At 37.8% G+C, this 27698-nt stretch overlaps 2 protein-coding genes and 1 pseudogene across 3 annotated transcripts; 1 reads left to right on the top strand and 2 right to left on the bottom strand.

The window, feature by feature from the left end:
• Window positions 1-1667: 1667 nt before the first annotated feature.
• On the bottom strand, window positions 1668-27046 carry IFRD1 (interferon related developmental regulator 1). 2 transcript variants are annotated; one of them, XM_069461623.1, is made up of 12 exons: window positions 26899-27046; window positions 21868-21972; window positions 21634-21718; window positions 20901-21025; window positions 19603-19760; window positions 16512-16562; window positions 16249-16427; window positions 16050-16158; window positions 9711-9845; window positions 5104-5232; window positions 4587-4682; window positions 1668-2413 (listed from the first exon to the last, which is right to left on the bottom strand). In XM_069461623.1, the coding sequence occupies exons 1-12, from the start codon at window positions 26990-26992 to the stop codon at window positions 2324-2326; spliced, it is 1356 nt and encodes a 451-aa protein (XP_069317724.1). In that variant the 5' UTR covers window positions 26993-27046; the 3' UTR covers window positions 1668-2323. The 2 variants fall into 2 exon arrangements, with proteins under 2 accessions (XP_069317724.1, XP_069317725.1); XM_069461624.1 differs by lacking the exon at window positions 26899-27046 and adding an exon at window positions 25353-25371.
• On the top strand, window positions 6126-6768 carry LOC138377479 (large ribosomal subunit protein eL42-like; annotated as a pseudogene).
• LOC138376949 (uncharacterized) lies at window positions 27036-27195 on the bottom strand. The gene has a single exon (XM_069461625.1). The coding sequence runs from the start codon at window positions 27192-27194 to the stop codon at window positions 27036-27038; it is 159 nt and encodes a 52-aa protein (XP_069317726.1). The 5' UTR covers window position 27195.
• Window positions 27196-27698: the final 503 nt, after the last annotated feature.

Genomic DNA, 27698 nt, shown 5'->3' with positions numbered 1-27698 from the left:
CTCAGTTGGGAGCTCCACTATCTCATGGACTTCCAAAACAAAGAAAATCGGGTGGAGGCGTGTGTTGGGGGAGAGATTTAAGAACTCAAAAATATCTTCCAAGCCCACCAAAGCACAGTACCACACTAAAGATGATATTCTGAGAAAACAAAGAAATAAAACAAAAATTGCATCAGATATCTCAAGATTTTGCTAATTAGAAGATAATAGAGCAATGCTTGCAAAATTTTGATTGAGTACATTTTTCAATCAAAATTTTCGAATTTGATTTTCTACCTAGAATTTCCTATACCAAGCAAACTATCTTTCAGAAACATAAAGTATCAATATAATTGACCTCTCATCTCAAGTACCCATTCCCAAGAAACTCCTGAAGGAAGTGCTCCACTTTAACTAGGAAGTAGGCTAATAATGAACACAAGGAGATCCAACTCAAGAGAAAGGAAAATAAATCCCCAGGGTGATAGTGATGTAACCTTGGGTAAGAGAGAAACTAGTTTAGACCAAAACAAGTATAGAATCAAGAAAACTTTTACAAATTTATTTGGGAATGTTTGGGGAGAAATAGTGATGCACATATAAATCTAAAAAATAAGACAACTCAAAGACAAAATTTATGAGAATGAAAATGTAAGCACAGTGAACATACACATATGATCAAAGTAATGCAAACAATGATGCTGATTTAACCAAAAAAATATCGGAAGGATGGGAAAGGAAAAAAGAAGTCTTCATCTGTCTGAATAGGAAGTTGACAAATGTCTAAAAATAATAAACTAAGAAATAGCTGCATTAGCATATTATTTAGAAACCTGAAACCAAGGAGCTAGGAAAAAACTGGGATGGGACCGGAGAATGGAAAAGGATGGAGCAGGGGGCTTTTTCCCTCACACGCCTTGAAGTACCATTAAACTATGTACATAACACTTTAATAAAAATTGGTTATTTAAAATTATGTATACATATATGAAGTTGAAGATGTAGGGGGAAAAAATCCCTATTTGCAATCTCTTTTCCATGGTTCTAATCCATTTGGAGTATGACAAAGTGACCACAGCACACAAATCCAAGTTCTAGATTCTAAATCTGTTTTCCATTGTACTGTAGGAGGGATGGAACTCAGCAAGTGACTCCACCGACTAGCCAATGATTTTTACCCGGGGGAATATCAGACCTTCCAGGAGTTGTCAGGGATGTAGGAGAGGAGGAACACTCCTTTGGAAAAAATACCTTAAATGATTTGGGTACTTCTCTCTACTGTGTATATGCTTCCCCAGCCCTCACTGTTTTCTATAGCAAGGATATCAAAGAAGTCAGTCTATAGCCTCTAAACTGCACGTGTTGCTTGCACTATATAATTGTAATCTGGGTTTAATAATTAAAGTTTAATGCATTGTCAAAATGCTTACAACTTTTTCATAAAATAAAAATACCTCATAGGGGCAACTGAGCAGCAATATTCTTAAAAGTCAGTAACTTGAATCTCAATTATATATTGCTACATTTCTTCCACCTATTTTAATGTTTTCAAATTATACAAATAAGGCTTTGTCTCCCTTCCAACCTGGCTTGGTCACTTTGAACTTTGTACCTCAAAGCTATAAATAATGTTTCTTCTATTGGAAAAGAAGCATTTTTAGTGTGAAAAGATCTTTATTTCAAAATAAAATGCACAAAGTCTCATACAGCAGATAAAATCAGTGTTGCTGCTCTCAGAGGTTAAAGGTTAGCAACCTTTCTGGCATATGCTAATTCATCATGAACTCCCAATAGCTGAACTGAATGGCCTTTAAGTGCAGCTGTGAGGTCTCATGGTAAAACTCCTTTTGTTGATCCCTGTGACAAGATTTAAAAAGCTACATTCCATTTAAAATTTAAAACACAGCAGCTTTTCCCGAGGAACTAGATCCCAAAAATTGTATCTAGAACTCTTGTCTAAGATATTAAGTTAAATATCTTGTATGTACATATTATAATCAATCATATTTTTGACAACCACAGTCTTAACAAATTAAAACTTGGCCAATAATTTTTCTCATCATGAAATCAAAGTGAAATATTGTATTTTTACTCTCTTCATAAATAGAATGTAATCAAACATTACAAACACTTTATTCATGTTTACTGATTATATTTACAGAGAACATTCAATAATCAGAACTCGCCATTTGCAATACTGTACATTAAATTATAAGCAATATAACCTGTACTACAAAAGTTATCTAAGTTAATCCAAGATAAAAACTGTCTCTAGAGTTTAAATACATTAGAAATAGAAAAAAAAAAAATAGAAATTAGAAAATAGTCTTCAAGTTCTGAGAATCTAGAAGAATTCTCCAACATCTGCTCTCTTATCTCGACATTTGCTTCGAGCTTTGGTTCGAGCTTTGAAGGCTGCAGAGTTATATAAATGCTGAAATGAAAAGAAAAATATATGTGATCAGTAAGACTTAAGATATTCTTATAAAATAGGGAAAAAAGATAAAAAATCACAAAGGAAAGAAATGAAATATTTTGACCCTATAAATATTTTAAATGTTTATAAAACACACAAAGGATGAAGGAGAAAATTAACACATAAAGTAGTTAATGGCTATTCTATATTAAGAAAATTAACCCACTATGTAAAATACCAAGAAAAATTCAACAAAAAAAAGTGAAAAGGGGCCGGGCGCGGTGGCTCACGCCTGTAATCCTAGCACTCTGGGAGGCCGAGGTGGGCGGATCATTTGAGCTCAGGAGTTCGAGACCAGCCTGAGCAAGAGCGAGACCCCATCTCTACTAAAAATAGAAAGAAATTATATGGACAGCTAAAAATATATATAGAAAAAATTATCTGGGCATGGTGGTGCATGCCTGTAGTCCCAGCTACTCGGGAGGCTGAGACAGGAGGATTGCTTGAGCTCAGGAGTTTGAGGTTGCTGTGAGCTAGGCTAACGCCACGGCACTCACTCTAGCCTGGGCAACAGAGTGAGACTCTGTCTCAAAAAAAAAAAAAAGTGAAAAGGGCATCAACATTTAATCTGATCTAAGAAAAATGATGACTAATGTGCAAAAGTCCTACCTGGCTATCAATTAAAATAACAAGGAGAAAAGTGATGGGATGCCATTCTAATACCAATTTAATAAATTTTTAAAATTATGAAATCCAGTGCTGTCAAATCTATAATAGCTACATGCCTTCATTCATTGCTGGAGACAATTAAATACAATAGAATAACTTTGGGAGGTAATTTGGTAATACGTATCAAAAGTCGTTAATTTGACCCTGTATTTTCATGCAGGGGATTTCTTCAAAGAAATAATTCAAAAGAGAAATGTATGTGAAAATATTAGTATTTATTAAAAAGTTTTAAAATACCCCACAATTATGTGGCCATAAAACAAATAAAATATAAAGGTTCAATAAAAATCTAATTAAACACTTCACACCCACCAGGACAGCTACAATTAAAAATAAAAAACAAACCATAAATAAGTGTTGGTAAGGATGTGGAGAAATTGGAACCCTGCTGATGGGAACGAAAAATGGTACAGCAGCTACGGAAAACAGTTTGGCAGTTCCTTAGGAAGTTAAACAGAATTACTGTATGACCTAACAATTCCACTCCTAGAGGTAATACCTCCCAAAACTGAAGAGATGTTCAAACAAAAACATGTACGTGAATGTGTTTGCAGCAGTATTCACAAGAGCTAAAAGGGGGAAACAGCTCAAATGTCCATCAGCTGATGAATGGCTGGACAAACATGGTATATCCATACAACAGATTTACTCTGCCACAGAAAAGAATGAAGCTCTGGTATGTGCTACAACATGGATGAACCTAGACAACATTATGCTAACTGAAAAAAGCCAGACACAAAAGGTCATATGTTGTATGATTCCATTTATAGGAAACATCCAGAATAGGTAAATCCACAGTGACAGAGAGCAGATTAGTGGTTGCCAGTGGCTGGGGGAAGGGACAGATGGGAAGTGATTGCTAATGTGTACGGGGTTTTCTTTTGAGGTGATGAAAATACTTGGAAGTAGACAGAGGTGACAGCTGCATGACACCATGAATGTAATAAAATGGCCAGTGAATTGTACTCAAAATAATCCACATTGTGTGAATTTCACCTCAATAAAAACCCAAAAATATAATTAAGGCATTTTTGAAATATAAGTGAATATGATATTACTATTTAATGTTACAAACTCTCTCTGAACAGTTTCCTCATTGTAAAATGAGTCTGGCACTTCACTAAGTGGGCTATCATTAAATGGTACAAAAGCAGCACGGTGTAAATAGTTATTCTTAAGTATAAAAACTCCATAGAATAAAAAGAAACAAAAAATAAAAATAATTTCTATGTTAAGATAGTAGGATTATAGCTAAAAAAAAAAATTGTTAAAGCCCTCTACACTCTAAATACAGTAAAAGCTCTACACCTTTAATACAGCTATTCTGTGTGTAACATAATGAAAATCTAAAACTCCATGTACAGGCAGATACAGCTAAGCTCCTGTCACCAAACAGAATCAAGCTTTGGCTCCACTAATCTTTGGAGCATTTAGTTCTATTAGAAACAAAAACAAAACCTACCCTTTCAAAACGAGAAATCTTCATTGTTTTAAGTGTTGCAGCATCAAGCATCACTGGGGGTCCAAGTTCGAACACATTGCGAAGGAATTCATTTGACTTATGTGAAAGAAAAAGGTGACAAGGATCAATATTAAGTGTTGTAACTCTTTTTCACTGCATAAAGTGACTCTGATTAACAGAAGTTATGTGTAAACTATAAATACGAACTTAGATCACTTATTTTTTTTCCTTAGTATAAAAAAGCAAATTGCCTTCCAATGCCTTGAATCCACGAAAGCTATGTCAAGCTATATGCTTTCATACAAAAGATACCAATGATGTTCCACCAAATTGATACAATACAAAGAAAAAAAGAACAGTTTCAGATTTATTCAATTATACCTTCAATAATAAACTTACAGTTTTCTCACAAGTAGAAGCATTCTGGATAATCAATTAACTTCAAAAGTCAATCAAGTGAGCTACATTCAAGATTGTTCCCTAATTTAAGCAAACTTATAGCAAGGATGTCACTCACCTGCAAGTGGTACTGCATCCCCGATCCAAGAATCTCCTTAAAGGTGTCATAGGTGTGTTTTTTGACCCAGCAATCAATATACATGCGTTCAGGACCAAATTTAACAGTTTCTGTTGGAAAATCCCGTTCCTAGTCAATGGAAGAACCAAAATTATCACAGGCACTAAAATGGCCCAAAGGGACCTTATTTACGTAAACACAATTGCTAAACAGACATAAATGTTGAGCTAAATGAACAATATGGTTTAAACTGATACTTCCATACTGAGATATGGACAGACTAAAAATTCCTATCCTTTATGTAAGGGTGTAGAATTTGTCTAGTTGTGTTGGACCTGAAGGCACAACTGAGTCTGAACAAATATTAATGGCAAAAACACGTGAAAATTTTAAAATTTCAATAGCATGCAACAAACTTGAAAAAAAGGTCAGGTATTTGTATTGGTCTCAGATGGGAATGGGAAGAAGGTTGTAGAACAGTCAGAAAGACAAACTGGCACCACAGACAGTGGGGGAACTGATGGGCAGCAGGGATCTAGGAAAGAAAGTGACGATAAATGGGGTTAACAGAACAAGCAAAAAGAAGACCAGCACTACTAGCAACTAGAGGGCTCCAAGAGGTCTCAGGATAGGTTTATTAAAAAAACAAATAAGAAGTAACACCTGAGTGTAAGATTTCAGTGTTGGAACAGCTCTGCCAGAAGACCATGGTAAAGTATAACCATAGGAGTAGGAGAGGGGTGCAGCCCAGTGAAATGGAAATAAAAGTCAGTGGAACAAATACAGGATTAGGTTTTCCAAATAGATAAAGAATGGTGGCAAAATCCGGTAAAGAAAAAAAAAAAAAACTGGCTGGTTAATTCTTTGATGAATCATGAATACATAAGAGTGACCAGGGAGGGAGGAGCTGACTGCCACAGGGACAAGAGGGAGGAGGAGATGGAACATGAAGGAGCAAGACCACTCCAACCACCCTCCCCTCATCTACCCAGGCCCTTCCCACTCAGCAGACACAGTACGTAATGTGGTAGAGAAGAACTTCAAATCTAGACTTGCATGGACGTGTTACTCACTCGCTGGCTTGTGATTTCAGCAAGTAACTTAACCTCTTTGAGTCTCCCTTGCATGTAAAATGGGGCTCTCTCCCTATGCCATATGAGGGCTATTAGAGGTATAAGGAAGAGCATTTCTGTGAGGTACACACAGTGACTGCCTGGTTTATAACAGCAACTCAAAAAAACGGAGTTGTGCTTTCATTGCTGATGGCGCGCACGTAAACACGGTGAATGTTCCTAAAACCCGCCGGACTTTCTGTAAGAAATGTGGCAAACACCAACCCCACAAAGTGACACAGTACAAAAAGGGCAAGGATTCTCTGTATGCCCAGGGAAAGCGGCGTTATGATAGGAAGCAGAGTGGTTATGGTGGGCAGACTAAGCCGGATTTTCCGGAAAAAGGCTGAAACTACAAAGAAGATTGTGCTGAGGCTTGAGTGTGTCGAGCCCAATTGCACATCTAAGAGAATGCTGGCTATTAAGAGATGCAAGCATTTCAAACTGGGAGGAGATAAGAAGAGAAAGGGCCAAGTGATCCAGTTTTAAGCGTCTTTTGTTTTATTATGAAGACAATAAAATCTTGAGGTTATGTTAATTACTTCATTTGGTTACCGTTCGTCTTTTGGGAGAGAATAAACTAGAGCCATCAATAAAATTACCCTTGGTGGGGGGAGGGGGACGGAGTTCTATTATTCAACCTTCTTATTTCAGAAAACCCTAAGACACCAGGAAAGAACTCTATTTCCCACCCACCTTCTATAAGTCATCAGTATCCTCACCTATTCCTCCCTCCTGTAGGTAACAGACCTCCTTACCTCCAATTCAAGGTTAATCCCAATCTTTCACTTATACAGTCTGCCCTCCATACTGTGGGTTCTGTCCAACTGGGGATTGAAAATATTCCCAAAAAAAAAAATTCTGTCTGCACTGAACATGTACAGCCTTTTTTCAGGAGATACAGGAACCAACCCTCCACAGGTACTGAGGAACAGACTACAGTCTCAAACGCTCCTTTCTCTATTGGTTCCTTCTCCCATAAACTGTCTCTAGCAAATAAAACAAAACAACCCCTCCCACAATCCAGGACTATATTCCAGCTATCAACTCTCTTTCTCTTCCCACCACAGCCATGCTTTTTAGAATAGTCAAGACACACCATCTTCACCACTTCACTTCCCATTCGCTTTTCAGTCCACTTCAGTCTGGCTTTTCTCCCGTCACACCACTGAAGCTGCTCTTACGAAGGTGACAATGCCCTGATAGATCTCACTGAAACCCTTCACTCTCTCACTTGACCCATCCGCAGCAGCTGGCCACGCCCAAACAGCACAGTACAGTGGGTTCAAATTTCATCTTGGCTATTTTCTGTTCTTTATCTACCCCTTTGGTCCCCATTTTTTCATTTAAAAGAAGATAATTCTATTGTTTAAGAGCTATAATGAAAGTGAAATAAGAAAACCATCATGAGGCAAAGCACCTAACATATTAAATGCTTGCTGAGTTAAAGAATATATGAGCTTCAAGAAAGGTTTTAGATGAAAAAACAAGACACATCAAGGAAGCAGGGCCTCCAAGAGAAAGGGAGGTTCCAGAAAAAAAAGAAAGAAAGAACTCTCAGCAAGGTCTGAGGGCAGGCCTTTCTCAGGCAGATGCACCAAAGCAGAGGCTGGAGGAAGAGGGGCCCCAGTGGGAGGGGAGGAGAGGTACTTTAATACCGAGAAGAGAAGCGGGTGGGGAAGGGCTGGGAGAGTAGATCACTACAGGAGAGTAGATCACTACAGGAAAGTAGTGGCTTCCATTTCTGGCAGTGCCTGAGGAGTAGAGGGACAAAGGGCCTGTTAATGCTGGTGTACGCTGAGATTTCACTCCTATCTTCCTCAGGATAATCAGTGCTGAGTGCCTGGCTGGCCTTAGCTGAGGGGTTTGTCAATAGGGTCTGTCAGGTCCTGGTGACCCTTACAATCTCCTACTCAGAGGAGATGCATCAAGATAGAAAATCTGAAATCAGGTCTATCAGAAAATGTAGGACTCATCTTTGGAGGGTCAGTTCAGTATCCAAAAAAATCTAAATATAGAAATAGTTTATAGTTACTCAAAAGAAATGGCTTGCTCTATTTATGGATACTTGCCACACTAATAAGACCAATTTCAATTCTTAAGATTGATGTCTGTTCAAAGTTAGGAGGTATTTTTTAAGATTATATTATTATTTATTTTATAATCTAGAGTAAATATTAAAATATTAATGTAATGCAGTTAGAGTCAGCATTAACTAAAACACTTAGATCCCAGAGGATCTCTAATTTATACCTTAGGTTTTGCTCTATCAAAAGTAGATTTTTTTTTGAAATTTTATTTTATTCTTATTTTTTTAAGAGACAGGGCCTCGCTCTGTCACCCAGGCTAGAGTGAAGTGACAGATCACAGCTCACTGTAACCATGAACACCTGGGCTCAAGCGATCCTTCCACCTCAGCCACTGCTTCAGTGTCCCTTGTAGCTGGGGCCACAGGAACACACCACCACATCCGGCTAATTTAATTTTTTATAGAGATGAAGTCTTACTATGTTGCCCAGGCTGGTCTCTAACTCCTGGCCTCAAGCAATCCACCTGCCTTGGCCTCCCAAGTGCTGGGATTACAGGCATGAGCCACCAAGCCCAGCCTAAAAGTAGATCATAAAATGAAGAAAGTAAAGTACATATGAGAATTCACTGGAACATATTAAAACTGGACCTGAGGTGGGGCCTTAGAATCTCTAGTTTAAATTCTCATTATTCCATATACACATCAAGTTGAATCACTCCGATGATATACTTAAAAGAGCTGCCCGATTAGACAGAAATAAACTGAGATACTCATACTTTAAATGCAAGAAATATTTCTTACCTGGCCAACCAAAAACAATTGTTAAAGACTTCAGTATACTCCACAGTTGAAACTACCCTTACCCCACAGCTCAATTTTAACCATCAACCCTGCAGTCTAATCCCTGAAGGTGTCTAAATCAATTTATTTGCCATATATATAGATTTGAAGCAGGTTAGAGGATTACAGAAGAAATTCAAGCATCAGATAATGACTTTCAGTGGTCTTATTAAGATGCTGGGTTTTGTTATTTTGGTTTTTAGCACCTAGTCTTCCTAGAATGATCATAAAGGTCTTTCATTAAAGGTAAAGTTAAGTTGGAGACTGAGGAGTGGGCAATAATTTATTATATTCACAAAGACACTGTACTAAGTATGTATGTGCTAAGCACCTTTGCTTAAATGATGTCAAGTACACCAAAATGAAATACACTTCTATCATTATGTATTTTTTATATTTTTTTAAACCTAAAAAAAAGTACCTTTACATATCAGCATTAAATTTTCCTTTGTGTAAAACAAGTCTTTACTTATGTTGTTAAAAACCTGCTAGGTCTTAAAATGAGGAAATCCCTTTCATCAAAGGTGAAATTTAATCAACAAAATGACTCAAATTTCAAGTTTAGTCTTTCAAATTTGAAATGCAATTTCAAAATGAGAGGCTATTACAGCATTTAAGAGGCCTACCTCCACCGCCCTCAGGATATCTCTGAAAACCGACCGCTGCTTTCTCTTGTCCACTTTGGCCCGGTGTTTATTTCCATCTGTCGCCAAAGCCCTAAGCATCTGAGTCAAAGACTCCATATCTTCGTAAAAAAAGTCCTAGTCAAGAAAAGCAATTTTGTTTCATTAGTTATTGGTCTTCTTCTAGAGCTAACAAAAAATGGCCTGCCTTTGGAAAATATCCAGTTGTATAGAACACAAATCTTCAAGCTATTTAGAGATTTAGACACACCTAAACACACTTACGTTATCATAACAAAAATTTAATCCAGAAATGCTGCCTACAAGATGATACACTACAGCAAAACAGTTAACATTCCCCTTGCAAGTATATCCAGATGCATTCAACAAATACTTTTTGTGTTCCCACTGTATACAAGACATTACTGGGATTTCAAATAAGCTCAGTGAGAGACAGATACATACATACCAATATAGCTTCTACCCTTGGGCTCCCCAGTCCCCAAGCTACATACTCTGAGAATTCCAATTATTCCTATTCCAAAGTTGCAAGCTATCAGTAAGGCTTTTTAAAGACTCTAATTTCTAATTTATTGCCATATTTCAAATAAGCAACAAAATATTTACATCAGGCACACAACTCAGGTGATTAAATTATTTAAGGCTGGGAGATCCTCTAATCCTTTTTAGGGGGAAGCTACAGAACATATTACAATCTGCTATGAGCTTAAAGGAAGGGCTTCCTTCCTACAGTTAACATAGCTATACATTTAATGTGTCTCTTTATTTGGGGTGCTTGTATTCCCTAACTACATTTTACAACCACATTAAAAACTAAAAAGATAAACTCAAACTTATTTAGCTGACCAAAATTAGAGCAGATACTTCTTAATAAAAAGCCAGAAGATGAGTAATCTCCAGCTCTAGTTATTCATACCTGTTTAACATTTTTTACATTGGAGGTCATAATCATTTAATTTATTCCATTAAAATATGCAGCTCTTATTCTGGACATTCTTCAAACTACATATATATATATATATATATATATATATATATAATTATTTAATTTCAAGAAGTATAAATGTGATTTAATGTCTAAAATGAAAGAGATCACTATACTGGTAGAACATAAGCTTGAAATTAATGTGACAGATATTATAGCTTTTAAGTATACAAATATTTTCTTACTGTCAATATTTTAGAATACATATTCTTAACTGTTTCTCAGATATCTTCTTCAAATGTTCCAATTCAACCTCCTATGTCTGAATTAGAGACAACATCCATTAATAAGATGCAAAGTAGGTATTAAAGCAGACCAAAGTTATGTTGAACTCCGTATTTAAATTCTAACAAATTTAATTTCACCATAACAAGATGATAGTCTTATAAGAAATAAGTATATTTCAGAGACTGCCAGTTTCATACCCATTTTATTAGTTACTTGTTCTTTTATAGTATTCTCCAAAAAAAATTATAAAAGATTAAAAAACCTATATAGAATAAACCAAAATTTAAGAAAATTCTATACATTATCTTAATTTGTTCTAAGAACTGGCACTGCCAGGGATTCTCAGCTAGGGATGATCTTACCACCCAGGGGACATATGGCTATATCTGGAGACATTTTTGGTTGTCACAACTGGGGGGGGAGGGGGAAGGGTGTCACTAGCATCTAGCAGGTGGAGGCCAGGGATGCTGCTAAATATCCTACAATGCACTAGACAGTCACCATACCCCCAACAACAAAAAATTATGCAGACCAAAATATCAATAGTGCTAAGGTTAAGAAACTCTATTATACTATGATCTTAGCAATGGATAAAACTCCATCTAGTTTATAGTTTGTGAATCACTGAGTTCAATATACTAAAACTTGGGAAAATGTTAGATATTTCAGGAAAAAGTCTCCATCAAGTGCTTGGGCATAAAAAAAAAAAAAAAAAAGAAACTGTAACACATAACAAAAATAGTCCACAAATAGCATCCAAAAGCCTATTTATTGGAGTTCAAAATAATTATACATTAACTATATAAATGTATACTCTGAGACAAATAAATAATGGGCTCCCAGGCCGGGCGCGGTGGCTCACGCCTGTAATCCTAGCACTCTGGGAGGCCGAGGCAGGTGGATTGCTCAAGGTCAGGAGTTCGAGACCAGCCTGAGCGAGACCCCGTCTCTACTAAAAATAGAAAGACATTATATGGACAACTAAAAATCTATATAGAAAAAATTAGCCGGGCATAGTGGCGCATGCCTGTAGTCCCAGCTACTCGGGAGGCTGAGGCAGTAGGATCGCTTAAGCCGAGGAGTCTGAGGTTGCTGTGAGCTAAGCTGACGCCAGGGCACTCACTCTAGCCTGGGCAACAAAGTGAGACTCTGTCTCAACAACAAAAAAAAAAAATAATGGGCTCCCAGAGATACAAATAAATATCTTAACTCTCATCAATAATGAAAAGAAAGCAACACGGTTATTATTACACAACAGGGATCAAACGTCCTGGATTAGAATTCAGATCTATTACTTACTGCACTAAGTTTTTAAAATTATGTACCTGTTTTATCATCTGTAAAAAAAGAATATCCACCCTCCCATATGATGGCTTTAAGGATTAAATAACATAGTAAATGTAAATTGCCAATAAATTCTGAAGCATTCTAGATTTCTAGATTCTAAATATTCTAGATTCAGAGGTACATAGAACTTACATTTTTAAAAATCTGTGTAGCAATTACACCTATACAGGCATTTTAGAGTCATATATAAAACATGGGTTTCGTAGTCAAGACATCCAAGTTTGAATCACAAGCATCCGCACTTAGATCTATACAACCTTAGGCATAATTACATTAGCAATCCATGTCACAGGTTCATCTTATGTAAAATAACAGTTAATACCACCCACATCTCATAGGTTTATTAATACAAGGATTAAATAAAATATTTAAAATATATAAAACACAGTACATAAATATCCATTAAGTTATAGCTTTGTTATGATATAGCCTGTTTCAACCTAATACAATATAATTACAACAAACTCATCAGCTGAAGATAATTATTTCATACCCAAAAAACCGGCTACAATAAATTAAATGGTTTCAAAAGTTGAATGGAATTAGCATGAAATGAAACCACCTAAAACTTACGGAAGGGTTTAGGCAGACAGAGTGAGATACTTAAGAGCATAAAAAAATCATTCCCCAAACTAGTATTTCTATATGGAAGTCACAGGAGCACTAAGGAAAACAAGCTGGGCCTTGGATAGCTATCCTAAGTGTTAAAGAAATAAAAATCACAAGGAAGTCTAACAAAATAAAATTTGATCCCTCCCCAATTCACTGCAAAGTGCTGAACGTTATCTCTAGAATGGCTTTATCTGACTCTACTCAAGCATAAAGACTTCTTTCTTTCCTTCAATCCCTGATAATCAAGGCAGGATACCTTTGTCAAGGCATGGAGACATTTTTACACAGGGTCAGTTATCCTATAAACAAAGGCAAGAAATAAGAATGTAGAGTTGCCCCTTCTGAAGTATAAAAGTGATTTATATAAGTGATTTATAAAAGTGAAGTATATAAGTGATTTCAGATTTAGCCCCAAAGAGTGTGTTGCTTGTTAGTCTTTAGATTCTTTTTTCTCTCTCTCTATACTATAGCACTTCCCCTGTCAGCTCAGGTGGGGAATGGAACAGGAAGAATTGGGGAAGATCTAAGTATATCACATTTTGGTATATTTTACTGAGTCAGACTTGGACCAGCATATCACGTGGCCCCCAAGATCTGTAATTCTGCGCACCAAATAGTGTCTGTCTTATGTTAAGTTACTCTACAGTTCCTAAAAGGCCACTAGTAGATTATGGCCAAACTGGGGGAAGGCAATGCTCAATTCAATCAACACGTGAAGAGTAATAGCCAGCTAACACACTGTATCTATCGTGTGTTTCCAGCAACTCCATGAGGTAGTTACTATTACTTTCTCCATTTTAAAGATAAGTACACTGAAGGTCTAAAGAAGTTGCCTAACATTATGCAACTAGCAACGGTGGAAGAGAGATGTGAGCCTAGGAGGCATAGCTCCAGTGTCCACTCTTACCTACCTGGCTACGTGGCAGACACACAGTAAACTGGGAGAACTCTCACAAAGGATTAATAAATCTGAATTTTAATTTTGAACAAATAGTTATTATTAATAGTTAACTGACTCATTCTTTAAAATCCAACCTAAAAGTTAGCTCTTTAGAAGTTTTTCTCTAAGTCTCCAAAGCAAAATTCAACGTATCACTAGATTTCAAGGTTAATAACATTACACATTAATTTTGTTAGCAAAAGGCTCTGAATAATTCAATGCTACTCATTTGCTATTTTAAATCTGCCTGTGTATTTCATCAACATCCTGATTTTGTTCATTTTTGAACACCCTAAAACTAACCGCCCCCCCCCCAAATAAAAAGCTTACATACTTTAAAAAACAAACAAACAAAAACACTAGCTTCTGTTTTGTAACCCAGTTCATTTCTTGACTTTGGACAAGGATGTAAATCAAATTAAACATGTTTTGGATGAGTTCTCGTGGCTATCCTGCATGATTTATTAAATCAAAGAATAAAAAATAGGTGGGTGGTAATGCATTTATATTTATACAAACAAATCCAATACGTATAATTTAAATTGCATTATTACTTCACTTTTAAAATGCATTTCAAAGGGAAAAAAAGAAAATAAATTACTATTTCTAGCCAGTAGAGGAACATAAGATTAAAAATTGGGACATCTGGTTTCTGTGCCTTGAGGTTAAGGAGCCATTAACTAGCTCAATAAGATTAAACTGATTGCTAAATTTGAATCCAATTTCTCACATAAGGAGAATCATTAGCTATTGACAGCATTAACTTACTTTCCATTCCTACCTGCTATACTTCAAAAAAAACTGGGGGAGGACGGGTTGGGGACAGACATACATTTTCACACACATAAATCTTAAAAGACTAACATTTTTAAACACAGGCCTAGAATGAAATGTGAAGGACTAAATATGGCAGGCAACCCAGATCACTGTATTAATCTTACTTGGAATTACACTTTTAAATAACTTCTTTAGTTGCAGAAAAAGTTTCATTCTAGTAATATAGTTTTTTTCCTTAGATTAAAAAGCATCTAGAGGCTGGGCAAGGTGGCTCACACCTGTAATTTCAGCACTTTGGGAGGCCGGGACAGGAGGACTGCTTGAGGTCCGGAGATCGAGACCAGCCTGAGAAAGAGTGAGAATGCCGTCTCTACAAAAAATTAAAAAATTAGCCGGGCATGGTGGTGTGCACCTGTAGTCCCAGCTACTCAGGAGGCTGAGGCAGGAAGCTCGCTTAAGCCCAGGAGGTTGAGGTTGCAATGGGCTAGATTGTGCCACTGCACTCCAGCCAGGGCAACAGAGTAAGACTCAAGGTTAGCAGTAACATCTCCTATTTAGTTAGTTATCGCCTGTTTAGTTATCCATTTCCCATATATTTGGGTTTCCATACTGGATCCTTCTTGTATTTATTGTCATTGTGACAAAAAATGTCTATGGATTCAGTGAGGGCAGTAAAAGCTGCTGCTTAATCCTAAATATCAGCACCTTATCACTTATCTAAGAACAAATTCTCCCTTCCAATGGTAAGATTTGAGGCATTCCTTTCTTTTAGCAACCCTTAGAATAGACACCACAAACTAGGGTTACCAAATGTCCCAGTTTGCCTGAGATAAAGAGTTTCCTGGAACACAAGACTTTCAGTGCTAAAACGGAAACAGTACCAAGCAAACTGGGTCAGCTCGTCAAACTACCACAAACTCAAATACCTTCAAGAACCAAGCTATGGTAACACATCGTGAGTGGGCGCTGGAACTGCAAAGCAGATTAAAGGGCAATGTTTGTTTCTACCAACAACAGTGACCGAATTCATCTCATCCCAAACCCATGCTCACTTATTTTATTCATTTTATTCATTTGCCTGATAATTACCATGAAGCACCACATGCCTAAATTTCCTAAATCCAAGCATTTCCATACAGATTATACTAGACAAAACTCTCTTGATTGAGTAGTAAAGCATCCCTAAACTTCATTTGTATAGATAGCAAAAATTAAGTCTAATTAAGTAAACTCAAATATTGCTCCACCAACCCCTACTGGTTTATGCTCTCGAAAGTATTATATTGCCACTGCCAAGAAGCTGGAAAATCAATCACTAGATTCTCAAGCTGGCCATGCTCCAAAGTTATTATCCAATTCTTAATTGCAAAGGTAACGATGGAATAATGGGACTTGGAACACAAGCTTTTTCCTCTGCCAATTAGATACTTACGCTCTCCATTCCCCTGGCCAATTCAAAAAGAAGTGCCAAAGATTCGCCAGCAGCTATTCTCATGTTTACATCATCACAAGAGAGGAGGCTTGGAAGTTTATGGAAATGCCTAGAAAACAGTTAGTCATTACTACGTGAATGCAACCAATTATGTCAACTAAATGGTGCTTTTGTAAAATATGAAACCAAAAATACATACATCTCAAGCTTTTTCTTCACTTCATTGATTGGGCATATGGTCAGTAACAGTGTCCATGCAAGAAGCGAGCTGATATGAAGCACAGTCTGAGGCGTGCTGCAAATAACATTAGTGTCTTTCTCTTTGAGATAGGACTTGGTGAAGATATTTTCCAAACATTCCAGAGTTGAATACAGCTCCTAATGCATAAGAATATGAGGTAAGATAACCATCTTAAACTAGAAATAACCGCAGATAACTGTAGTCAAAGGTTCTCTACTTACAGTAATGTCGTCTGTGGCAATAAAACAGCAAACGCCAAAGCAAGTTGCACACTAAAAAAACCCCAGAAAATATACAGACATTAATGACTGTAATTTCTCATTAATTCTACATCTTCCTGCTTTTATAATACAATGAGAAAATTTTCTCAACAACATGACTGTATTAGGTCCCAAGCATAGTATATTAAGAGAAAGAATATTAGACTATGAGTCAAAGGAAGTAGGTTACAGCCCAAGCTCTGCTACCAAATTCACAGCACGACTTTAAGAAAGTAATTCCATTCCTCTTGGGTCTTTTTTTATTAATCCATAAAACTAAAGAGGATAGTGTGTGCAAATGAGGTACATAATTTCTTAAACCATTCCAGCTCCATTAGTCTATAATTTAAATTATTTTTTTTCTTGCTCCATGTGAGTAAAGCATTTTGAAAGGGTGAACTATCTCTTGTTTCCTTTTTGTATGCAGTACAGGTGCCTAGTACATCATTTCAAACTTCAACTGCACTTCAAAGATAGAGATGAAGCTTAGACATTTGATATAAAGCCCACCCTACTAAAAACCTTTAAAACACATTAAGATTGCTACTAGCCTTTAAGCTTTTTTTTTTTTTTTTTTTTTTTTTTGAGACAGAGTCTCACTCTGTTGCCCAGGCTAGAGTGAGTGCCGTGGCGTTAGCCTAGCTCACAGCAACCTCAAACTCCTGAGCTCAAGCGATCCTCCTGTCTCAGCCTCCCGAGTAGCTGGGACTACAGGCATGCACCACCATGCCCGGCTAATTTTTTTTTATATATATATATTTTTAGCTGTTCATATAATTTCTTTCTATTTTTAGTAGAGATGGGGTCTCGCTCTTGCTCAGGCTGGTCTCGAACTCCTGAGCTCAAACGATCCGCCCACCTCGGCCTCCCAGAGTGCTAGGATTACAGGCATGAGCCACCGCGCCCGGCCGCCTTTAAGCTTTTAAACCATTTATATATTCCCTTTTGTTTTTATGAAGACTCTACTACAAAAATTTCTACAAGAAATTTGCTTCCAAGAAATCAGCACAGAAGCAGAAACCTCATAAAATTTAAATAATTGTACTCAAACTTCCCACCTAATGAAGTATGTCATTAATTCAAATTTCACTCATTTTGAAGTATGTTGTAAAGAGGTTGGGAATCCTTCAGTTGCCTTTTGTTGGGGGGAAAAAGGGCTAAACAAGTGAGTACAATATAAGATTACAAAGGTAAAGCTTACCTAATAAAACACACTCAGAACACACTTATATATAATCTGCTTGCAATATAAACAGGAGCCATTAATTCTCAGAATATTTGCTTTAACAAATTAATCTGTGTGAAAACAGGATATGTAATCTGAGATTTTATTATTCTCCATTTCCCTCTTCTCCATATTCTGTTATTCCCTCATGTTGTTCCAAGTACCACTAAAGCTTTAAGCCTTTAAAGTCACCATAGGCATCAGGCCCAGGTTTCAGCTAGTTCTGTTCTAGGGACCATTACACTTGTAGTATTAATCTGCTTGGTGTCACTATTTTATTTTCAATATTTAATACTAGTAAAAATTAGACATTGTTAAAATTAAAAAGTAGCCTAAGCATTAAAAGAAATTTTCAATCTGTAATTCCTTCTCCTAAGTAAGCAGCAGAAGCAAAGCCACATCTCTCCTTTTGATGACTCTAAGAGAAATGGCAGATTAAAAATTAGGACTGCCTACATTTAATACGGATTCCATCTGCTAATGTGATTCTCCCAAGTTTAAAGAGCAAGTCAGAAGTGTGAAGAAAATGCCTTTAAACGACCGTAACAACCTTACATGCAACCAAAATTAAGTGATCTCTCTAAATATCTACCCAGAAGATTATTTTCTAAGTTATCAAAAATATACCCATAGTCCTGCATGATTTAAAACTTGCACAAATTCACCCCAAAGAGGGGAAACAAAAAGGAAAGTAACAAAAGCTAATTAAGTATTTCAGGATCAATAACTACAGGAGCACACAGACATTACTATGAAGTTACCAAACTCCTATTTCTTTCCCTCCAGGGCAAACAGACTATTTCCAGCCTCCATACAGTTGGTAAGCCAAGGAACTGGCTGCAGAAATGATATGCTTTGGCCTGACCCTGTCACCTAGCTGCTATCTTAGCTGCCATATGAAAAGGACTGAGAGGTGGGCAGAACCACCTTGCATTAGGTGGTGATATAAGCAAGAAATAAACTTCCACTAAGCCACTAAGATTTTAGAGTTTACCTGATATAAAGATTAATAATGTCAGTTACCTTAAGTAATACTAAAGAGGAAACTAATTTGAATAATCAATATTAAAAGTATTAAAATGTTTCGAACTTTAAACTGGTTCACTGGTTAAAAAAAACCAGCTTAAGAGACACATATTATTTCCCAAATCCACTAAGACCACCTCCGATGTTTCTGTGATATAGCAAAACATGGTTCATGTGATCATTTAAATTACTTACTAGCACATCAAAAACAAAAAACCCCAAAAAACCCAAAATCTGAAGTCAAGTGTTAAAAGTGCTAAGTATCAAACAATTAATAAATGAAATCTTTCTCAAAACCCAAAACTAGATGAATATTTCACAAGTCAGAGTTTTAGGGTTTTCTACATCTACCCAAATCTACCCAATGTGAATACAGCATTCATCTCTTCTGGCTACACTACTGGCTACAGCAGCACCCCCTCCCCCTGCCCAAGACCATTACATTTCTCAGAATAAAAAATAACCACCCAATAAATATTAAGTGTCTAGATCATTTAAGTTCCAATCAAAATTATTCTACAATCACCCTAAATAACTCAATACAATATGTATATCAGTATATAATTTTCAATTTCAAAGATAATAGAAATTTGCTCTATACAGGATGCTCTTTGAAATCTCAGAAAAATTTAAGAAAACAACTGTTATATTAAGTCTACTTACTAAAACTAAAAGACACATGAGAATAAAATATTAATAAAAACCTACTATTTAAGAAAATGCTATATCCCTAGATTATTCATCAGAATGTCTGGGTGTCATGCCTAGATAAATCTATAAATTTAAAAATCTTATACTTACAGTCTGCCTAGCCTGGATATTAGCTGTCCCATCACAAATGATTTTCTTTAAGACTGGTCCAAGAGTTTTTAAAATCTCTTCACTTTCAATTCCAGGGCCCAACTGGATACAAAGAACAGATGCTAATGCTGCAGCTGCACGTTGTTCATCACTCTTACCTACAGCAGAAGATAAGATGCAACTATGATAAAAGTCTTTTCAGGATACTACTTTATTAACATAACAATTTCCCAAATTTGTTCAATTACAAAATAGCATCTACCATTTACGAAGCCCTTATGCTCCAGGCTTAAGCTATAAACTTAGTGAGGTTAAAGAGCTCGGAGTTTAGAAATGGACACCTCACTCAAATCCTAGATCCCACTTACTAGCCGAACGGCCATCAATTTCTTTTATTCCCTAAACAGCGTTCCTCATCTGTAAAATGGAGATTAATATTTATCTTAAGGGAGTACCATAATGATTCAATGAAATAATGTTTCAAGCCAATTTCTGCCTTCCAACTCCTTAATGTAGTTGTATAAATAGAGCTCAAGGAGCCTTTGAATTAACCTCCTAACCATTTCAGATGTACATGGCCCATGAGGTAAACCTTCAGGAAACATGTATCTCTTACATTTTTGGTGCTGGAAATATTTTGTTATGCTCTTGTCTGACAAAGTAAGTACTCTGGCAGACCCAAATCTTTTTAATGTTGATGGTTCCTGAAACTGAAAAGTCTAGTAACACTAGACTTTAAGATATGGTAACACTATCTTTAAAATCTCTCTTCATTCTTACAAGTTCTATCATTATAACAATATGAATTCTAGAATTTCTATTATAAAGTTCTAGAATTCAAATATTCCAAGGGATAGATCCTAAAAATAATGTCATCTACAAGTACTACCAATGTTTTAAATAAATGCAAGGGAAAATGATCTAGATGATTGGGATACTTTCTCAATTTTTGAAAAATGAAGTAGGATGGCTGTTTTAATAATAGTTTTTGTTGATGTCTGACACATGCTTTCAAGCCTTTCTGATGTAACAAGAGGATGGCAATCACCTCTTCTGATACAACAAAGGATAACAATCCATCCCAATCCTTCCTAGATTCAAGCTATTTATCATATAAACAAAGTTTCTACCAAGTTTCATTTTGAGTTACAACAAGCATGGGGCATTCCCTGACTATTAGAAAGCTGGTAGAGTGGGCCAGTGCTCTAGTGCCATTAACAAATGTTACTGCAAAAAAGGTATTAAATAGCAAATTCCTTATTTGTTTTATGCCTGTGACTCAAAAATAAGGGCATTACCTTTTTTCAAGCAGCGTTCAATGCTATCAGTTAAAGTCATTCTTCTTTCCAGAATAAATTCATAAAGCATTTTTGAGGCCAGTGCATTTTTAATACCTTCAAGAGCTGCCTGCCTTGTTTTGGCACTATTGGAAACACAATGTAAGAGAGAAAAGACGCAGTTGAAGTGTACAATCAATGACTTTTTAAAATATAACAATTTCCTTCTAGGCCTTTTCTGCCTGTAGTTTTAAATTTAATTGTCATCAAGCTGTAACCATTTTTTAAAAATATAATTTTCACCTACAACTCACCTTATTACGCAAAACACTTTAAGCTGCTTTATATCGTAGCCTTTTTCTGTTTATTAGCTTGATAGCCACAACTTTAAATAACTATATAATATTGTATAGTTTCAATGTATAAGACATTTTTTCACGTCTGTAACAAAACTAATGAACACGCAGCTTAAAGCAAAATTTAGTTGTCATTTCTAGTTGAAGATTTTTTAATTCAACAAATCCATTTCTATTATAATCAAATACAGATAAGTATATGCAATTATGCAACAATGACTAATCTGAATCAACCTAAAGTCTACTGTCATGCTACCACCCACATTAAAAGTTCAAAGAAACAAGAAATACTAAATCATCCAAAGTAAACAAATCAATCTTTAGGAAAAACATATTATTATATCAGAGAATCTAGCCAATCAGACTCACCCAGAATGGAGGTTTCCACTATTTCCTACCTCTTATCCAGGGTTAGGTCAATTAATCCCTTCAACTTGTACTCTAAATCTTCTTGAGTTCCTTCCTCATCAAGGACTTCTGGTCCTAAAAAAATAATATAAACCAACCACTATAATTTGAGTAAAAAAAAAAAAAAAAATACACAGAACAAAGTAATAATATCTTAGCTATAAAAATTCCTCCAACTACAATAATTTTTTGTCTAAAGTTGCAAATTTAAATTTAACTCATACCATCTTCCGCAAAACTGGAAGGATCGCTGTAACCACTGCAATGGCTCATTGTTTCAATTGATGCATCTTCATCACTAAAAGGTTGAACATTTCGATGCTGGCCACCTATTAGGTAAAAAAGGAAAGAGGTAGGTGAGTTTATTACCATATATATAAATTATTTAACTTGGGAATTTTTAAATTTACTTAAGAGAAATCCAGCAATAAAAACACAAACTTATTTTTTTAAAAGAGATATTATCACAAAAGAAAATACTTAAATATTCCTAAAATAAGTCAATTCACCTAACATATATTTCAGCACATCGACTTACAAAATACATCAACTTCAGAAATAGACCAATCATCTAACAGCTTTGATGATACAAAAACTGTTATGAAAGATGAAAAAATTACTTGTGAGTCATGATTTCAAATAATGAAGACAATGAAAACAGATGCAGAAATAGAGAATTATGTCATCATCATATGGGTAAGACAAATATATTTTCCAATGACAATGACTGTGCTTAGTAAACATGAACTGGTGAATGGGTTGTTAGGCTATGCATATCTTATGTTAAGGGAAATTAAGGAGTTAAGGGAGGATAGTTTTACCATAAGTTTTGGTATTAGATATAGTATAAAAGCCTGTCAGATAAATTATCTTTAAAGGAAACATTACTACATATCCAAGACTTTAAAAATGCCAATGCTGTTACTTAAAAAAAAAAAAAATCTTTTCTTAAACCAGAATCTTTCTCTCAACTTCATTAAGGAATAAATGCATAGTCACTTAGAGATCTTGTATTAATGAAAGGATTGACCAGTCATAAATTACATTGAGCATTGAGTTAAACTAAGTCCCAAATTCTGCCCCAAAAGTGACCTTGAGTTACCTGATTTAATTTGAGCCCAATTTCCCTTATCAACAAAATCAATGATTGCACCAAATATCACTAGGTCCCTATGTTCAAAAAAGTCATTTACCCTTTTTTAAACCCTCTAAGGTTAAGGCTGTTACTCTTAGTATTTTCTTTTAATGGGGCTTGTCCTTTTTCTTTTTTTTTTAAATCAGAACAGAATTTAGCAGATTTTTAAATTAACAGAGCAAGCAAGTGGCCTTCAATTTGCTTGCTTAGTGTTCAAGTAGTGCCAATCAAACCAGTAAGCCATAAAGATTAAGTAATAAAGCCAAGATCCCAAAATTTCTTAGAGTGCTTAGGACAAGAATAAACAAAGACCTACAACATCATACTTTATTTCAGCATTTATCTTCACCGTCTTGATGATATGAAGTCATGGCAGTAGCTGAGTGTCATCTGATTAATCTTTTTTTTGAAAATGCCATTTTTTTAAATTTTTTTGATACATAATAATTGTACATATACATGGAGTACAAGTTACATCTTGATACAAGCACACAACATACAATGATCAAATCAGGGTAACTGGGACACGATTCACCTGAAACATTCATCATTGTTTTATGTTGGGAGCATTTGAAAACTTCTAGCTATTCTGAAATACAATAATCTGATTAATCTTAATCAACATTTTTTCACAATTCACATTTTTTATTTTTCATATTCAGCCTATTTCTAAGAGTATTCCTATGTAGCTCTTACTCTGCTCCCTTCTCTTAATCAGTTTTATTGATTTCTTTCCAAGACTCAAGGAAAAGAGGTTTAAAAAAAAAGAGAGAGAAAGAACCCTGTAGGAATACCTGTTATCTAGGTCAAACTCACCCACCTAGTGATCTAAGTACCATTAAAGAGGTGACACTCTAAGACAGGCATGGTAGCTCACGCCTATAATCCTAGCACTCTGGGAGGCTGAGGTGGGAGGATTGCTTGAGCTCAAGAGTGAGCTCAGCCTGAGCAAGAGCAAGATCCATCTCTACTAAAAATAGAAAAATTAGCCAGGCGTGGTGGCGGTGTGACAGTAGTCCCAGCTACTCTGGAGGCTGAGGTAGGAGGATTACTTGAGCCCAGGAGTTTGAAGTTGCTGTGAGCTAAGCTGACACCACGGCACTCTACCCAGGGCAATAGAGTGAGACTCTGTCTCAAAAAAAAAAAAAAAAAAAAAAGGTGGCACTCTAGACACATATAGTCCTTATTTCTAGAGGGCTTACTAACAAGGTTTTGTTCTTAAAAATGCTCTCTTAAAATTAAGTGCTATGACAGAGGCATGCATACCTCTATATTTTATTAGCTTTCCAGAACTCTCCTGTAACTTAAAAAATAAACAGTTTTAATGGAAAACCCATTAAAGTGATGAAGAGAATTTGGTTATATAGTGGAGATCTCATTTGACTCTCATTTCTTCTAGATGTCATTTAAGAACACCAAAAATGGGCCAGGCACGGTGGCTCACGCCAGTAAATCCTAGCACTCTGGAAGGCAGAGGCAGGCGGACCGTTTGAGCTCAGGAGTTAGACACCAGCCTAAGCAAGAGTGAGACCCCCGTCTCTACTAAAAACATAGAAAGAAATTATCTGGACTACTAAAAATATATAGAAAAAATTAGCCGGGCATGGTGGTGCATGCCTGTAGTCCCAGCTACTCGGGAGGCTGAGGCAGAAGGATTGCTTGAGCCCAGGAGTTTGAGGTTGCTGTGAGGTAGGCTGACGCCATGGCACTCTAGCCGGGGCAACAAAGTGAGACTCTGTCTCAAAAAAAAAAAAACAAAAAAAAAAACACCACCAAAAATGGGCCAGGCGTGGTGGCTCATGCCTGTAATCCTAACACTCTGGGAGGCCAAGGCAGGAGGATGGCTCTAGGTCAGGAGTTCGAGATCAGCCTGAGCAAGAGCAAGACCCCATCTCTACTAAAAAATAGAAAGAAATTAACCAGACAACTAAAAATATATAGAAAAAATTAGCCGAGCATGGTGGCGCATGCCTGTAGTCCCAGCTACTTGGGAGGCAGTAGGATTGCTTAAGCCCAAGAATTTGAGGTTGCTGTGAGCTAGGCTGACGCCACGGCACTCTAACCTGGGCAACAGAGTGAGACTGTCTCAAAATAAATAAATAAATAAATAATAAAAATTCCAAAAATGTAAGTTCTTATAAGTAAGCAAAAGTTTGTGCCAATTTTCCATCTCTTCTACTCAACTACTATTTATTCATTATTTATTGAATAAGTAAAACATTCACATGACAAGACCAAGTTAAAGTTACAAAAAAGTAAATCTTACCCCCATAATGTTCCCCAGTTCCACGTTAGAGAGAGGCAACTGCAGTTAATGAGTTCTAGCATAAACTTCCAAAGCTATCAAAGCATGCATAGTTTTATAAACTAATCAAAGAATTCTTTTCCCATTTGCTTATATATGCTGAAAATCAGTATTTAAATGCTTGTATATGCTAAAATTCAGTATTGAAATACCCTCACAGCCACCAGAGTTCTGCTCAAGTAAAGTACAGGGAAGGAGGCTTGCCCAGACACTCCAGAGGGAATAAAGGCTTGTGTGTGATTCAACGAGGCCATTACTAGTATCATTACCATCTTCAAAATGACTGTAGCTTGCTGCTTCTCCATTATTTCCACTTCACCAACAAAAGGTAGTTTAAGAATAAAATTAATAAGGGTCTTCTCTAGAAAGAATGCAAAAGTTGACTTCAGATGAGGAAAAGCCAAAATAGAGGTAAGAAATATCCTCAGTCCACACAGAACCAACTGGATGTCACAACTACATATTTTACATCTTGATAAAGAATGAATTTCAGGAACAGAGAGAGCTTTCAAAATAAAAAGCCATCTAAAGAAAAGAGAAAAGTTGCTTTTATAACAATCCTTTCCTATTGTTAATTAGTAAATGTTTAATACACGATCACAAGTTTTCGTGCTGCCTGAAGTCTTACAGGAAAGCTTTTTAAATGCCAGTTTCCAATAATCTTTAACAAGATAAGTGGCACAGTTACTTTTCTAATGAACAAAGGCATATCATTCGGAGGGTCAAAGAATGGCAACTGTATCAACAAAAATCTAATGGCTAACAGCTCCTTATGTGGTAAATGTCTGAGAATATTCCAATATTTAACTCATATTCTCGACAAAAAAAAAACCTACTAAACGAGATGACTACCCAATTTATTTAATACTCGTTCGAGTTCAGCATGGTGTCTCGCAGAAGGACGTTCGGATTGGAGTCCTTTTTTTCTTAATCATATGGTCAGTAAGTAGAGAACCATAAATTGAGTTAAGCACCTATCCATCCAGGAAAAGCTTCAACTTTGTAGCAAGGACACAAAACCCCTAACTTTTAGCCAATTGCAACCTGAGCGCCTCATCACCCTGCCTACCCGGGACTCACTGCAGAGAACCTATAGAATGTAGCACAAAGGAAAACGCATTTTCTTCCCCGGGGAGTGCGAGGTCGCCTCCGCTGGTCGCACTGGGCCTGGGGTTTGGGAGCTTCTGCAGGTGCCAGTTAGAAGGAACAGAGCTTAGGGTGGGGCAGTGGCCTCCAAGCCTCCGACACCCCCGCCTGGCCCGGTGGACACGCGCGACGCAATAGAAAGCAGCGGGGTGGGAAGCCACGCGGGCGCCTCCGCGTCACCCCGGGCCCATCGTGCGATGCCCAAGCCGCGTGACGCAAGGGCCGGTCCAAACCCGCCGGACGTTTGGCATTCCCCAGAACTCCATGTTGGAGCCCGGGATCAGACGCGGCCAGTGACAGCACGGACACAACTCCGAGCTCTACTCCACTCTTCGCCAGGGAGAGCTCAGGAAAGGTCGCAGCAGCCTCTGAGGATAGCTCCTCTTCCGTCCAGCTCCCGGTCACCCCCTATCCCGGCACACTCATGCCCAAGGACCCTCTCCTCCCTGCCCCCATGGCCGGTGCTCCAGAAACCGATTCGCATGCCAGACCCAAATCGCGCGAGCACGGCGCCCAGGGCACGCTGGGAATTGTAGTTCAATCCCAAACCGCGCGCCCCAGGGACACGAGCGTGTGCCAGCGAGAAGAACTACAACTCCCACCACGAGTCTCTGGAGACTCGCCAGCCCGCCGGCAACCGGGACGCCGGCGCTGGGAATACCCCCTTACCTGCTGTTGCCGCCGCCGCTGCAGCTGTCCCTGAGCCGCCGCCGCCACCACTGCCACCGCGGTGGGGAGTGTTCCGCTTCTTATTCTTCGGCATCGTGGGACGCCCAGTGCCGCCTAAACTCGGAGCTTAGCGAGGATCAGCCGATTGAGCTGCACTTTTTACTCGTGCGTCTGTGCGGTGGCCGGCTGAGAGGCGAGTCTTCGGCTAACAACAGAGGCGAGAAGCGGCGGGGGTAAGAGTGGGCGGTGGCGGCAGCAGAAATCCCCGTGAAGAGCTGTGATCGGAAACGACACATGTTTCTCTTTAGCGCGGGAGCTAAGGCGGGGCGGTCGAAGCCACGGCGCCTTAAGTAGCAAGACCGCCGCCTGTCGTCACGATGAGGGGGCGGGACTTGAACGCTCACCAGCCAATCCCTGCTGATCTCCCCACCAGAGTCCTCTTCGGAGCGGTGCGGGGACCCGGACTACAAATCCCAGGACGCAATCTTCCATCCGCGCCCCGGGAGCGAGTCTCCGTTGCCGCACTGACTACTGGGGAGCGTAGTAGGCCCGGGGCGGTGGCGCCTCCAGGCGCCCCTCCTCTCTTCTCCCCGATCCTCCCCGCTCCCCCCGGCTCCTCCCCGCTCCCCCCGGCTCCTCCCGGCTCCGCCCCGCTTCTCCCAACGGGCTTTTCTACCCACTCGCTTCCCTTCTCGTGACCCCTCCCCTGCCTCGGCGCGGCCCCCGCCTTCGAATTGAGTGAGGTAACCGCGGGTGATGAGCAATGGGTCGGGTATGCCGGATGACGGGAGCCAGCTTCC

Source organism: Eulemur rufifrons, chromosome 29 (genome assembly GCF_041146395.1).
Source record: "Eulemur rufifrons isolate Redbay chromosome 29, OSU_ERuf_1, whole genome shotgun sequence".
Lineage (NCBI taxonomy): Eukaryota > Metazoa > Chordata > Mammalia > Primates > Lemuridae > Eulemur > Eulemur rufifrons.
This window is presented reverse-complemented; position numbering and strand designations above follow the sequence as displayed.

Bases quoted from the DNA above. Each gene is read 5' to 3' on its own strand.
- IFRD1 (XM_069461623.1), bottom strand. From the start codon at position 26,992: ATGCCGAAGAATAAGAAGCGGAACACTCCCCACCGCGGTGGCAGTGGT. The intron at 21,026-21,633 runs GTAGGAAATAGT...TGTTTCCAATAG, and splicing joins GACCTAACCCTGGATAAGAG to TGCCAAAACAAGGCAGGCAG. The intron at 16,428-16,511 runs GTAAGTAGAGAA...CTTATGCATTAG, and splicing joins TTGCCACAGACGACATTACT to GAGCTGTATTCAACTCTGGA.
- LOC138376949 (XM_069461625.1), bottom strand. From the start codon at position 27,194: ATGTGTCGTTTCCGATCACAGCTCTTCACGGGGATTTCTGCTGCCGCC.